The sequence below is a fragment of the Zootoca vivipara genome, chromosome 6, assembly GCF_965207765.1.
Source record: "Zootoca vivipara chromosome 6, rZooViv2.hap1.1, whole genome shotgun sequence".
NCBI classification, from domain to species: domain Eukaryota; kingdom Metazoa; phylum Chordata; class Lepidosauria; order Squamata; family Lacertidae; genus Zootoca; species Zootoca vivipara.
This window is the reverse complement of record NC_142589.1, coordinates 75,280,800-75,296,691: the sequence shown is the minus strand read 5'-3', so window position 1 is coordinate 75,296,691 and position 15,892 is coordinate 75,280,800. Positions and strand designations below refer to the sequence as shown.

General features: G+C 43.5%; 1 protein-coding gene across 1 annotated transcript in view; it reads left to right on the top strand.

The window, feature by feature from the left end:
• LOC118086118 (hemicentin-1) overlaps nt 1-15,892 on the top strand; it is a 48,762-nt gene that overhangs the window by 3,498 nt on the left and 29,372 nt on the right. The window contains exons 3-8 of the mRNA XM_088671351.1: nt 3,688-3,963; nt 8,971-9,225; nt 9,928-10,200; nt 11,217-11,477; nt 13,652-13,924; nt 15,524-15,784. Coding sequence (XP_088527477.1) covers nt 3,688-3,963; nt 8,971-9,225; nt 9,928-10,200; nt 11,217-11,477; nt 13,652-13,924; nt 15,524-15,784 — 1,599 coding nt within the window. The remainder of the gene's footprint in view (nt 1-3,687; nt 3,964-8,970; nt 9,226-9,927; nt 10,201-11,216; nt 11,478-13,651; nt 13,925-15,523; nt 15,785-15,892) is intronic.

Sequence of the window (15,892 nt, the reverse complement as noted above, 5' to 3'; positions counted from 1 at the left end):
ACATTGGAAGAAATCGCACTAAAATCCTGCTGAATTTTTTTAATTTTCATGAGGATTTGTTTTGATGGGGAAATGTATAGAACTGAATAGTAGAGAAATTAGAAACTTAAGAGAAACCAAAGTTGACAGATTTGCCCATTCCTCTGCACTGGTCACCCTTATATACTGTTACATTAGTTAATTCCCATTATATGCTCAATCTGGATGGCTAAAGAGTCGTAGACCTGCACCATTTCCCCCTGTGAGTCAGTACATGCTCACAGGGGAAATCAAGTTCCTGATTGTTGTTAATGATTTATAATGCAAAAATAGGAATTGTTAGTGACTCCAGATTAACCAAACTGGAGGGGAAAGATGGGGTTTTCTGAATGTGGGATGTGAACCAGTCTCCTTGGATCTGTGCCAGCTTGTTGGTATTGAAAAGAAGTTGATTCAATTTGGCTAACCTGCTGGAGGGGAAAAAGTAGTTCTCTATTTTGAGTGAATGGCACAGACAGGAGTGCCAAGAAAAACAATGAACAGTGGTGTCTGGGTTATCAATAGAATAAGGTTGGCTGATATATATATTTGTAGGGTGGTACCCTGGCGTGCTCTGGTCCATTGGGTCATGAAGAGTCGGACACGACTAAACGACTAAACAACAACACTCTGGACGCTGGTGGTGCTGTGGTTAAACCACAGGGCCTAGGGCTTGCCGATCAGAAGGACGGCGGTTCGAATCCCCACGACGGGGTGAGCTCCTGTTGCTCGGTCACAGCTCCTGACAGCCTAGTAGTTCAAAAGCACATCAAAGTGCAAGAACAGTGGTGCCTCGACTTACGAATTTAATCCGTTCCGAGGGCACCTTCGTAGGTTGAAAAATTCGTAAGTAGAAAAGCGCCATTGGAAACACAATTTCCCATAGGAATGCATTGGAAACGGAAAAATTTGTAAGTCGCAACCCCATCTAAAAATTTGTAAGTCGAAAAAACCCTATCTAAAACCGCCGCGGTTTCCATTAGGATGTCGAGAAATTCATACGCGTGCGGCCATTTGCCCCATTCGTAAGTCGAAAAATTCGGTTGTCGAGTCGTTCGTAAGTCAAGGTACAAGTGTAGATAAATAGGTACCGCTCCTGGCGGGAAGTTAAACGGCGTTTCCGTGCGCTGCTCTGGTTCACTAGAAGCGGCTTAGTCATGCTGGCCACATTACCTGGAAGCTGTACGCCGGCTCCCTTGGCCAGTAAAGCGAGATGAGCGCCACAACCCCAGAGTCAACCGCGACTGGACCTAATGGTCAGGGGTCACCTTTACCTATACCTTTACTCTCTGCCATTTTTCTGCATCTGGTCTTGCACAAAAGTGGTTGGAGGGCTACCCCAAAGTGGTAGATTGTCCTAGGTTCAGTCCCCAACATTTCCAGGTAGGGCTCGGGGGAGAATCTTGTCTGAGATTGTGTAGAGCAACTGCTGGCTGGTGTAGTCAATAGTGAGCTAGATAGACTAAGGCATTGTAAGGCAGTTCTCTGTGTTCCTATAAGGGACAGTTCTTTCCTGTTCTTTTGGACTGGGGGCTATCCTGCCTTGTTACCTTGATGAAACTTTCCCAGGGGTGTCTTTATACAATGATGTTGGAGCAAATTAATCCACTGTTTTACATGTCCTGTTCTAGTATGCAACAGGCTCCCGAGCTGCAGAAAGCGAGTGGAGCATCTGCACATTGAGTTAAGGCCACATGGAGGCCAAGGCACATGACCAAAGTGACATGATGAGAAGGGAGTTGGGTGTTTACATTGCTGTCATGGTGTGGGTTTGTTCCATGTACACCTCGCTTGAACCAGAGAGTTTTCCAAAGTGCCAAAACTGGTGTGGCAAATGTGGTGCAAGTTACATCCAACTAAGGATGTGTTCACACTTCTTCTGTTTACTGTGCACTCACACTGCCTTTCCAGTGCTGGGTTTTTTAATCCATGTTCACATGACGTTGGCCAAAATGCCCATGTTATCTTGTATTTTGTTATAAGATGCTACTGTTGATGTGTTGTTTCTCAAACCTCAGCCCAGTTGGAATCCTTAAGGTCTGGACACCTTTGCATAGGGTAGAGACACCCCCACTTTGCCAATGTGTGTGCAAACAGAAACAAATCTGACATGAATGAAGATGTGCTTATGTGAACAGCTTGCAAGGGTGGGGAGCAGGGAAATGCTTTAAGATGGCAGTGTCTACCCAAAGTTCTACTTGAAAACGACCCATTGAAATGAATGGACCTAATTTAGTCATGTCATTTCAATGGGTCTACTCTGAGAATGACTAACATTGGGTGCAACCCATTGTCTTTAAAATGAGTAGAAGAAGCAAGAGTGACTCATGGGGTACAATATACATGGGCCTTATTTCAATGAACAGGAGCTATATGCTTAAAAGAGACAGGTGCAGGAAAATCTATTGATGCATTGCACCCCATGTTAATTAGTTATACAGTGGGTTCCACTGGATTTTTCCTTGTTTTGCACCAAAATGCCTTTGCTTGCTCCTGAATGGCAGAGTTGGCGTATTAATACCCCAGGATGATTTAAATACAGGTCTGATTTGACTTAGCAGAGGTGACTCCCAAAACTTGGTTGCCTGCGTGGACTTTGGGTTTTAATATTCCAGGGGTGCCCTGTGCAACGCCCCCTGCGGCACCCTCTTAGCCCAGCGCCCAGTGCGAGCAAAGCAGTCATGCTCCCCTAAATTCGCCTCTGCCTGCATGTTCTCACATGCACAGATTCCTAGGCTGCAGTCTGTATGTATCACTGATGTGTGTTTGGATCACATTTCTTCATATGCTATAGTATACCAGCTATATTCATCTGAGTGTTGCAACGCGTGCTGTCATATTCTGTTAAAAGGGTATTAAACTTGAGTAGGTACGAATTGAATTCAGAATTCTAAAAATCTGAATATTTGGTAGGGAGGTTTTCTGAAGCACGAAATGAGATCATGGATTTGTGAAAGCTAACTATAGGTTTTCCAAAGTTGCTGGGCATTTATTTATTTATTTATTTCGGCTAATATGCCAAAATGGTTGTCTGATCCAGCTGTCTGACAATAATCGGACTGTTGATATCCCACACATTATCCACAGGGATGCTGGGAATGCACATGTGCGAATCAGCACTGAAATATTATCAGATCAAACACTTGTACAGCGCTTGAATACTTGTTGCTGGATATAGGAACTGAAAAAACACTGAATACTCAATTACTTGTCAATTGTAGATGTGTTCTCCATCTGTCAGACTCTATAGAAGCATCTCTGTTCTTTTCTGTTTTTGTTAATACATTTCTGAAATGTTTATTTGCTGGGTATTTGTTTCTACCAATCTCTATCAAGCCTCAGTAGGAGAAAAAAAACTGTTGTTAATGGTTCTCTGTTGGCAACCCTCTGGTTTCAAACCAGTGATATGATAGTTGCAACCTGCAGCTGATGTGAGCTGATGCTGGACGAAGCAGCTCACTTTAGGCATCCAATTCCAGGGTGCTATTAAGAATCAGAATGCAATTCATGATCTGGTGGTGGTGTTATATTTTACCAGCATTTCGATTGCCATTTGGTTTTTCCTGCCTCGGGTACCAACCGGCTTCTGAAATGGGGCAATCTTTGGTTCCCTTCCTCATGCTTTCACATAGCTCAGCAACGATAACACTGTGTCTCTTCCATCTGTAGAAATTCTCTCCAGCCCCAACGTGCTTGTTTCCCCATTCCCTTTCCTAACTGAGTTCGAGACTGCCATTTTAACTTGCAAAACCTCGCCTAACGTCAGTGTCGCCTGGTTCTGGGATGGAATGCCTCTCAGGGAGAGCTCTCAGATGCAGCTTTCCAATGCTAATCAGACTCTCACCATCCATGGCATTAAGCGCAGCGATGCTGGGGACTATCGCTGTCAAGTGTCCAACCCAGTCTCCACTGCAAGGAGTGATGCCGTATACATTTCAGTGTTCTGTGAGTATCTGTCTCCAAGCGCCGTCCGTTGGACCTGTCCCGGTCTCTGCTTCTTCTCTGTCCTGTGGCATCTTCTCCCGCCTTTACATCTCTTCAGGTGGTTCGGTTTCAACAAAAAAAGTCTTATTTTATTTCTGGTTCTTCAGATCTCTCCGGGTTGCTTCTAGGGAACTTCTTCATGGTGCTTGGATAGAGAGTCAAGATATGGTGATTGTACTGTGCCAATGCAATGTGCAAATTTTGTTGCGGTATCCATGAAAATCTAGTTCCAACGGTTCAGTTCAGAAGTCCGCCTCCGCTGCTGGCTGACTCTAGCACCTTGGTCACCTTCCTTGTCCTCTCTGTTCCTCATTAGATTAAATTGTAGCTTACCCTCACCTTCTAACAGGAATGGTCCTGTTCAGTATCTTTGCCAGTCTGCCATGCCCTCCTCTAGAATACCCCATTTCATTCCCCGCCCTGTTTTCCATTTTTCTTTCTTTTCCAACAAACAACATTAGGTGGCTTAGTCCTCATGGCATTTTTTGCTGCCTTTGGTTATTTTTAAATAAAGATTTGGCATAGTTATGCAAACCTCAGAATTCCTCCAAGCACTTCCTCTCGTTTTCCCAGTGGCAAATATAAAGTTTACAATAGGTGTGGTAGGGTGTGTTGTTTTTTTACAATGAGTGAAACAACCATAAAATAAATGCAGGTTAAAGTCCGAATTGGATTTCCACATGACATCAAAGTGGCTTGTCCTTCTGGGAACAACACGCAGAGGGATAATATTAATAATAAGGCCCAACGATTAGATTTTTGAAGAGAGGAAGCAACAGATCATTCTAAATAAAAGCATGAAACAGGTAGTCCCGAAAAGAAGCATGATGTTGCGGACCATACGTTTTGTATTAACTGAAAACAGTTGAGTTTTTTAGTGTTTAATTTTGTGTGTGTGTGTGTTTGCCATGTCAGGCAGGCACCATTTGTTCTGTCTCAAGCACCATATTAAGGGCCTTACACAGAAAGGAGTGAAGCCATTCAGAGCTAGGAAGAGAAATGGCCTGCAGATTTCCCTCAGATTCATCCTAGCTCTGCCTTAATTTGAACATTTCGTGGGTCAAACTGGCATGTGGCTCTTCCAGGCAATTTATTCATGTTCCTCTTGCCTGAGGGAGATAATTTGTGGACGTGGGAGGAGGCTGAGAAATCTCCGAAATCTCGCTTTGAGGCCCACTTATAAAATCCCAGACACCCACCCCTTTGAGCAGAGAACACTGACAGACATGTTCTCTTCACGGAGAGCTGAACGAACCAAGCTGCCTATATTTATTCCACATCTTTCTTTCTTTTTATCTATTTCCTTCCCTTTTCTTGTCCACTTCATGTAATTCTGAAGCAACAAATAAATCAGGAGAGGGCTGTGTGAGGGTTCGCCCCAGAGTCTAGTCAGGTGTGAGGGAGAGAGGGCTTGGCCCCGGTCTCAGCTAGCACAGAAAGGCCTCCGCAGGATTTCCCCCCTCGCACAGATTTGTTTTTCTCTTCTTCCTCCTCCTCCTCCGTTTCTCATTAACTTGACAACTGTTTTTATTTGCTGGCGTCAGGCGCAGCTTGCTGGCACCGCTCACTGTGGCTCCCTTGGGTAAAAGGGCACCCAGGCAAGCGAGGCGAGGCAGGACAGGGGCGGCCTCTTGCAACCGAAAGGCGCTAAAGGCCTGCTCTGCTAGGGAGCTGAAACAGGAGGTTTATTAACAAGGCTCTTCTCACAACAAAGGGAATATAGCCACAGCTATGCCTTTTATCAAAGGAGGTGCGATTTTGAGGCTCCGAGTTAGCCCACATTGGCCATACAATTTTCACTTCTCCACCCCAGTAATATTGTTTGCAGTAGTTTAAGGAATTTTTAAAAGTGCTCTTGGGGATAGATTTAAATGCGGAACAAAGCTTGCTACTTTTGGGTGCTGCACTGGTAAAATTGAGGCAGAATGAGCCAGACGTCAAAGAGTTCATAGCTGTGACTATAGTATAGTCCTGGCCATCTGCTCCCATCTTGGTAATTATTTCAGTTATTAGAAAGGCAGAGTTGGAAAAACAGGCCCACAGTGCCTAACGGTCATTGAAGTTCCTTATTCTCCAAATAGTAAATTCAATTTCACATATAAATTAAGATTGCAAGGCCATGATTATTATTGTTTCAGCAAAATGGCTTCCCCTATTAGTCTACTGGAAAGGCAGATTAGCTGCTGCTCTCTGCTGTCTTCAGAAGCCTTCGCCCCAATACACAGACACAACACACATTTTTTTAAAAAAAACTGAAGGCAAAATTTATTTTAAGTCTGCTCAGGTACGCAACTCGGCCTTCAGAAACGTCTGGATGAACTTTAGCCATAATTTCTTTAAATAAATTTTTTTATTAAATTTTCAACAAAAACAACAACGAAAACACTGACAATAACAACCACAAACAAAGAAAAATATGCACAAAAACAATATCAAATCCATAAAATGGGATTCTCCACCCCTGGCTTCCCTCCCACCCACCCCCAGTTTGTTATTACTATTTACCTCAGATTTCCTGTACTATTTCTAAAATTACAAGTGTTTTTTAAAATCCTTCCAATGTATTAACAAACTTTAGCCATAAATTTTAGTGTTTCTGTTTTAGTTATGGACAGAGCACACAAACTATGAACGATCCACAAAGGTTTTGAATGGGTGGCAGGACAGAATGCAAGGGGCTCCAGACCCATTGGGAAAAACCTCTATGGAGACAATGCACAGCCACTTCTGATCTGCAGGGCTAAATGATCTGACTGCAGCCACTTTTCCTTCATTCCATATCAGTGAATAGAGCTGTGAACAGTCTGTTTCCTCCACTAGAAACCGGGTAAGGAGGATTCAATCAGGGAAACCCTTTGCGAAGGAAACACAATCTTTCTGTGCTGCATTTTTAATGCTTATTGTTTTGATCTTTTCACTTGCCAGCCTCCTTGGGAGAACTCATTCATAAAGGCAGGACGATAAATAATTACAATGAAGGTATAAATAAGTAAAAAAAATGTAATGCCACCCCCACCCCCACGGTTGCATACAAGAAGGCTGAGGGCCAATTTTTTGCCAGGGGCAGCAAAATATTTTGAGCCATCCCTGTTAGGCGGACTTCCTCCTGTGCCACTTCCTGCAGCAAACTCCCAGAGAACATCTCTCAGAGGCTGCTAGTATGTGCAGCCATTGCTGCTGTGCTGTATTCTGTGTCCCTGCTGAATAGGAATCAGCCAGTCGAGCATTTTTATTGCGTCATCTAAATAAAGGTCATTCCAGTTATCCCTAGAGACAGGTAGAATAGGAACAGCAGTGTCTGGAAATGGTGCCAGCTAGTACTGGCAGGTTGTTCTCCAAACAGGTGCTGTTTGTACAATTGATTTATTTCCTTCTTCCTAGTGCTGAGCCCTGAGAATGAATAGAAAGTTTGATCCTGGTCTCAGCCGTGGCTCAAACTAAACTCTGAGGGCACTTCTGCTAATTTTCTGAGTCCTGCCCTCTCTGTCTACAGTTTAAAATGAATTTATTATTTCCTTCCTGCCCTGTGCCTGTGCCTGTCGGTACTGTAAAGCTGCTTCTCATTTTCATTTCACTTCTAATTTGTATACCGCCTTTTTATATTACTCTACACAAGTATATTACTATACAACAAAGATTGCACACCTTATGACAATCTGATCCTATACAAAAATGTCATGATGAAAGCCTAACTTTAAAATAAACAACTTATATCAAATAAACTAATATTCAATCATCCATTAGAATATAATAATAGCACACAATGAAATATCAGCAGATAATAATTAAACAGAAATTCACTCTTAACAATTACAATAAATAATTTCCAAACTATAATCAACAGAAATAGCAAGTCACAGTGCATAAAATAACACATTACAAATTGCGTTTGCCAGTAAGTTGCGTTGTGGCCCATTTCAACGACAGGCTATAGTTCAACAAGATAAAGGTGCATGCTTTAAATACGGAAGTTTCTGGATTCTGTGCCTCGCACCTCAAGTGAAAGGTTATGGAAAATACCTCTGCCTGAGATCTTGGAGACCTATTACCAGTCGCATTCAATAGTACTGTGTTAGCTGGACAAGTGGTCTCACTTAAATAGCTTCCTCTTGTATGCTACTGAGGCATTGCTCTTCCACAGCTAGCTGGAAATGGAATTAAAATAGGTGGTGCTTCATACTGTGGCATTTTGTATCCAGCAATAGTTGTCCATATGGCCAGGATTGTTCTATAACGTCTACTCACAAAAGCATCCTATTCAAGAAAGGCCCCCTTAAAAGCCTTGGTTATATGTTATCCACACCAGGCATCATGTTTAGGCTGGAATTACATTTTATAGCAAGCTCCTGCTCATACCACCATATGTCAGGTTTGAAGACAACACAGAATACCCTGGGACACAACAATTCCCCATAAAAAGTGAGGGAGCAAAAGATGGCAACTCCTGGGGAAGGGACTAGCGTGGATGCAACCTCAGTGTAATTCCAGAAGTTGTTGAGCAGGGCCCTATAGGAGCTGCACAGAAATTGACTGAAGGGGGGGGGTCCTGGGATCTCATTTTGCAAGCAGAAAGCAGAGGTGCCACAAAGGGGAAGGATGCGTACCAAGGTGACAATGACGAAAACCAGCAGCCTGCAGCTAAGACTCATCACTGTAGATCTGTATGGAGATACACCAAGCTTGTTGTCATAACATCTGAGGTGAGATGCACAGGTCCCTAGGATGCCTGTCAAGGAGGTGCAAATAGACCCAGGTGAAGAGATAAGTCCTAGCAAGATTCTCTCTTAGCACTGTTCTATTTACTTGTGTCTGTCACCTTTCCCTGGAACATCAGGGGGCTAAAAAATTCCCTGTCTGTCTGGCTCCATCTTGTTCTGGTGAAGGAATCTTTCATGTTGCGAAGGGATGGGAGGGAATCTCAGTCGCCTGCTGGAATAACAACATGGTAGCTTCATCTGTTTGCCTCAGTTGGACCCGAAACACCTGAGATCCAGCCAAAAACAAGAGTTTACAATGAGCATTCTGACATCCAACTCAGCTGTGCAGCTATTGGAGAGCCTGCTATTGTCTATACTTGGTTTATCAATGGGACAGAACATTCTGTCGGATCCCAACTGCTTATCCGAGACATTTCCGTGGAGCAGTCTGGGACGTATCTCTGCAAGGCGATGAATAAAGTGACTCGTGACCAGAAAAACACCACCTTGGAAATTGAGGTGGTGGGTGAGTAGTTCAAGAATGGCTATCTGTTGCCACTATTCAAGGAATATGATCTGCTCCGGCCTGTTTACTGATTACACCCTGCTGTCAATTTGGGTTGATGAAGCTTTCTCTTTATATCTGATTTTGGACCTCCAGGTCTTAGCTTGTTGTCTCTCATGCTGTGATCCCACTGTGCTTTCATCCAGTGGCTGACTCTTGTTTGTTTTGTTTCCATGTCCTTTCTTCCTTAGGGTGTGTCCAAGCCAGCATTCTTGATGCATTGGATTTTTCATCTTGCCTATGACCATTTGCTTTTTTTTGGTATGCTGTCACTCTTTTCCTTTGGGGTGCCAAAGTTTTCCTAGATGTCTTCCCACTTCCTCTGATATCAACAGGAAGTTTGCACATGCCACTAAGCCTCTCCAGTTTTCGTTTCCAAGCTGGTTTTTTTGTGGAGTCAGGATGGAATATGGTGCTGATTTTTAGCCACAAAATCTCAGTTCTTTGTGAGATGTTACCTTCTGTCTTAAATCTCTGGGGAGCAAATTATCAACTGATAGTACAACATTCCCTGGCAATGATTTTTCCAATGGTCTCTTCCTTTGTCTGTCTGGGCCCAGTGCCTGTTTCTCTTAATATTGGTTCTTTTCCAAATTGATCAAAATCCAGCGCTTTTCACTACACGAAACATGGAGCCCTTTTGCAACTTTTCTTTCTCAACAGGAGAGGTATGTAATGTGGCCATTTCTGGCCCCTCTAATGCCACAGAAAATGATAATGTCACTTTGACCTGCACTGCTGCTGGCACCAATGTTTCGTATTACTGGCTGAATGGAAGCCAGCTGATTGAAGAAGGAGGTCATATCTCTTTAGATGACAACAACCAGAAACTCATTCTCAACCCAGTCACCAGGAATGATTCTGCCTACTACACCTGCTTTGGGAACAACAGCTTCTCTGAAAATTCCAGTGAGCCACATTGGCTGCAAATCTTCTGTAAGTCTAGACTGACTATGTGGGCAATGGCAGGCAACTGGTGTCCCATAGTCCAAACCAAGCTGCAGTCAATCATAGGTTACCCCATCACATTCTACCTTCTGTAGCAGACAGAAGTGGCTCTTTTAGCCCTTATCACAGCTTGCTTCAGGAGGGAGAAGAAACTGCCAGGGTCTGTCCTGAACACACGTTTGCTACAGCCTCCCTCTTTTTCCTGAGAGCAGTGTTCTGCGGCTATCCATTGCAGCTAGCTGTGAGTATACTGCCTGCATGAAATGAAGAAGAGTAAGAGATTTGACCCACCCCTGGGACTCAACTATGAATTGGTCCACAGGTCTATCTTATTGCTAACCCCTAATCCTATTGTTATTGTTGGAGGTTTTTTTTCTATGCTCCATTTCATCCAAGAAAGCCCCCACCCCACCCCCAGACACTCTCCAAGTTCCCAAATAGAAATTTCAAATACAAAATACAACTTCCTTACGGAGTTGAAAGGGTTATTTTAGGTAACGTTGTGTGTAGGCTGCAGGGGACTTTGCCTCTTTGGGTTACCCCAACAAAAGACATAGAGAAAACTGAAATAATCATTGGTTTTCACTACATCTGTCTTTTGATCAATAGGCTGATTGAAATATCATCTGCATCCTGATCAGGTTTCTGCTCCTCTGTAGATTAATACCAAAGGAAAGGCTCAAGAGTGGGTAGTGAGTGATTTACCCTGAGGTCCATACTCTTTGCATCTAAAAGAGTCATCTATTACCTAGAGCCAATTCTAATGATATACTGTATATCTTCCCAAATACCCTAGAGGTCATATATTCATTCAGCATCCATTCCCAGGGTGAGGCATCCATTTTTCTCCAGGTCAATAAGATCGCATGGGGACAACATATTGCAAAAACAAAGGTTCCAAGGGCTCTGTGTTTTGGCATCAGTGTAGTAACAACTGAGTAGCACCCTTACTACTAGCACAGCCTGGCCCTTTCCAACATGTGGCTTTCCTATATTTACTTCAGACGGGCCTGACAACCCCACAATCGACCCTCAGGAGCCAGTTTATAGAGACCAATCCACCCTTAACCTCTCGTGTTCTGCCAACTCCAACCCACCTGCCAGTTATTCTTGGTATCATAATGAGAATCTTCTGGAAGCTCAGAACGAGTCCCAACTCCTGATCTTGCATCTTTCTCTAAATGATGCCGGCAAATATACTTGTAAGGCCACCAATGACGTCACCGGCCTTTTCAGACACACCAGCCTGGAGATCAGCGTCCTGGGTGAGTAGCTTGAATGGCCAGGCTGGATCCTAGGCTAACGTGCACCTTCCTGTGGCTGATAAGACTGTCCTTGCAGTCACTGCTTCATCTGTACAATGGGGACTTGATTGCGCGAACTCTGTCCCATGGCCATTTTGGCTTCCAGAATGCATTCCTCGTATTCTTGTCTCCTCACTGTCCCTTTGCAGTAGCCATGGCGATCACTCCACTTCAGTTCTTGATGTACCATGAACTTTCTCTTCTTCAGGTCAAATCCAGTTCTTGATCTTGGAGTCTCTATGTCTCCCACCCTGTTTTTGAACTCACACTACTATTTCCTGTCAATGAATCCACTCAGATAATGGACAAAAATTGTGCAGACATTCCTGCCAGTTCTCCTTTGTGTGTCCTCTCTTCAACAACCTTCCTTCTAGACCTTCTGTTGTGATGGTTCACGTTGGCAAGCATTTTGCAATTATTCACTTGGTGCTTCAGGCCCTGAACTGATTCTTTCATTCCAGATGCCTGTCTTCCTTAACTTTGTCCAGTAGTACCTTAAAGACCAACTAAGTTTGTTCTTCGTATAAGCTTTCGTGTGCATGCACACTTCTACAAAAGCTTATACAGTGGTATCTCCGGTTACGAACTTAATCCATTCTGGAGGTCTGTTCGTAACCTAAAACGGTTCTTAACCTGAGGCGCGCTTTCGGCAATGGGGCATCCTGCTTTGCACATGCCTCCAGCATGCGATTTCTGCTCGCATCCTGGGGCAAAGGTCGCAACCAGGAGCAGCTACTTCCGTGTTAGTGGACCTCGTAACCCGACGTGAGCGAAACCAGAAGCGTTCACAACCAGAGGTACCACTGTACCCAGAACAAACTTAGTTGGTCTCTAAGGTGCTACTGAACTTTTTATTATTATTATTATTATTATTATTATTATTATTATTATTATTATTATTTCGACTGTGTCAGACCAACACTGCTACCTACCTGAATCTATAATTCCTTAACTTTGTTCCACTTGGGCTTAATCTTGGTTTTCTATAGAAGGTCATCTTTGTTCCAAAAGCTGGATCAGAAGATTCTCCACTAATTTGTACTGATCCATAAATAACACATCACAAAGGAGCAAACTGTTCTTTTTTCTCTGTTGCTGAACCTTTAGATTTATTCACACCATTTCCTTTAGTGTAGTGACCATTTTTCATTAAAAAATGCATCTTTTTCTGGGAAGAGCAGGTTTTTCTTTTTCTTTTTTAAAGGACTGCATGTTTACTCCAATAGATTTGATGCAGTATGGAGGGGTTACTTAGAACTGGAATCATGAAGAATCCAGTGCTAGCTTCTGTTGAAATAAACTAGCAGAAAGATCTATCAAGGTGTCTGTGGCGGATGGGTTCACAAATGCAAAAGTGTAATGCATTCTGCCTTCATTTAAATACAATCAAGGCAGAAAACAGAATAAAATTTCTATGTAAACTTGTCAGAAGAAAGTTTTACCATGTTATTTGCAGATCATAGAATGCAGTGCAGTATCTCTCTGCTTGAAATACAAATGCATCTGCAAACACTCTTGTGGAACATTTCTATATTTCATACCTTGAATATCCAGAGATATCTCACTGAGACTCAGAACTGATGCCTTTATAGGCAGAAGGCATTTGAATACCTTCTCATCGGCCTGCCTCCATTGTTGCCTTAAGTCCTTTTTCTCATGGTGTGTTGCACATTCCAAATCACAAACTGTCAGTCAATTGACTATTGCTATTCTTTGTGGTCAATTTCATTTTTAGGATCCTAAAGTTTTCCTAGATGTCTTTCCACTTCTGATGTCAACGGGAATGTTCTACCTGTCACTAAGCCTTTAAATTTCCTTTATAATTGCAAAGCCAGTTTTCATTTCACTGCCTTTTCAAGCTGTTTTTTTTTGGAATATGGTGCTGATTGTTAGCCACAAAATCTCAGTTCTTTATGAGATGTTACCTTCTGTATTAAATCTCCTCTGGGAAGCAAAGTCTCAACTGGTAGTATAACACTCCCCCGGCATTGATTTTTCCAACAGTCTCTTCCTTTGTCTGTCTGGGCCCAGTGCCTGTTTCTCTTAATATTGCTTCTTTTCCAAATTGATCAAAATCCAGAGCTATTGCACTACAAGAAACATGGAGCCCTCTTGAAAGTTTTCTTTCCCAACAGGTGATGTATATAATGTGGCCGTTTCCGGCCCCTCTAATGCCACAGAAAATGATAATGTCACTTTGACCTGCACTGCTGCTGGCACCAATGTTTCATATTACTGGCTGAAGGGAAGCCAGCTGATTGAAGAAGGAGGTCATATCTCTTTAGACAACAACAACCAGAGGCTCATTCTCAACCCAGTCACCAGGAATGATTCTGCCTTCTACACCTGCTTTGGGAAAAACAGCTTCTCTGAAAATTCCAGTGAGCCACATTGGCTTCAAATCTTCTGTAAGTCTAGACTGACTATGTGGGCAATGGCAGGCAACTGGTGTCCCATAGTTCAAACCCAGCGGCGGTCAATCATAGGTTACCCCATTGGCTCTTTCAGCCCTTATCACAGCTTGCTTCAGGAGGGAGAAGAAACTGCTAGAGTCTGTCCTGAGCACACGTTTGCTATAGCCTCCCTCTTTTCCTGAGAGCAGTGTTCTGTGGCTCTCCATTGCAGCTAGCTGTGAATATATTGGCTGCATGAAATGAAGAAGAGTAAGAGATTAGACCCACACCTGGGACTCAACTATGAATTGGTCTGCAGGTCAATCTTATTGCTCACCCATAATCCTATTTGGCAGTAGGCCTAGTTGATATATCATCCAAAACTGGTTTGAAGTCCATATTGTGATATTGGTTTCATAATTTCTGACCTGGCAATATATCATGAAGCATGGTGTGTGCTATGTAGAGATCGCAATGTGGAAAAAACTGTGAAGCCAGCCAATGCTTCTCTCGATTCCTGCAGCCCTTTTTCACTCTGCCATCTCAGCTCTCCCCTGCTTCATGCGGGGTCAGTGAATCACAAGAGCAGCCACCGGCAAAAAGCGTGATCCAGGAAAAACCGTGAAGCCAGCCAAAGCTCTATCCTTATTTCAGATATGTTTAGCTGGTGATACAGCACAATGTTGAAAACCAGATATCTCCCATCCCTAGTGGGCAGTGGGCCGTGTTCTGTGTCTCTTCACTGCAGCTAACTATGAGTATAGTGGATGCAAGAAGTGGAGAAAGGAAAGAGATTTGACCCACACTTTGTACTCTTCCCTGAATTGGCTCCCAAGTCATCTCATGGCTAAAACCTAATCCAATTTTAAAGAGTTTTTAATGCTCCCTTTCGCCAGAAAATGCCCCCCTATGGATGCTCACAAAGTGCACAAATAGAAATATCAGATAGGGTTGAATGGGGTTTTGATCTGATCCTGTGTGCAGCATGCAAGGGATTTCATTCATTTCCCAATGGCTACAGAGCAGTAACTGAACCTTGAAAGCCTAGTGGCCAGTAGGGAGGAATACTATAGAATGGATCAGGTAATAGTTGCCTTGGGTCACCCAAACCTGCGACAAACTTGGCTCGCTGCCACATCCAGCTTGGACAATCCCAACAAAAGTTGTGGAGAAAACAGAGAAAACTGTTTGGTTTTACTGTATCTGTCCCTTCGAGCAATGGGCTGATTGGAATATTATCTGCATCCTGATCAGCTTTCTGCTACTCGGAAGATAAATACTAAATGAAAGGCTCAGGAGTGGGTATTTAGTGTTTCCAACCCCTCTTCCCCAAACTCAGATCCTTAGCAACTAAAAGAGTCAGGAAAAACCTAGAGCCATCCTGACAATATATTATATGTTTTTCCAAGCAACCCTGAGGTGCTATATTCACTGAGCATCCATCCCAGGGATATTTCTCCAGGGTAGTAATGTTGCCTGGGGACAGCAGGTTGCAAAAACAAAGGTTCCAAGGGTTCTGTGTTTTGGCATCAGTGTGGTAACAACTGAGTAGCACCCTTCCTACTAGCACAGCCTGACCCTTTCCAATATGTGGCTTTCCTATATTTGCTTCAGACGGGCCTGACAACCCCACAATCGACCCTCAGGAACCAGTTTACATAGAGCACTTCCCCCTTAACCTCTCGTGTTCTGCCAACTCCAACCCACCTGCCAATTATTCTTGGTATCATAATGAGAAACTTCTGGAAGCTCAGAACGAGTCCCAACTCCTGATCTCGCATCTTTCTCCAAATGATGCCGGCAAATATACTTGTAATGCCACCAATGATGTCACCGGCCTTTTCAGGCACACCAGCCTGGAGATCAGCGTCCTGGGTGAGTAGCTTGAATGGCCAGGCTGGATCCCAGGCTAACGTGCGCCTTCCTGTGGCTGATAAGACTGTCCTTGTAGTCACTGCTTCATCTGTACAATGGGGACTTGAT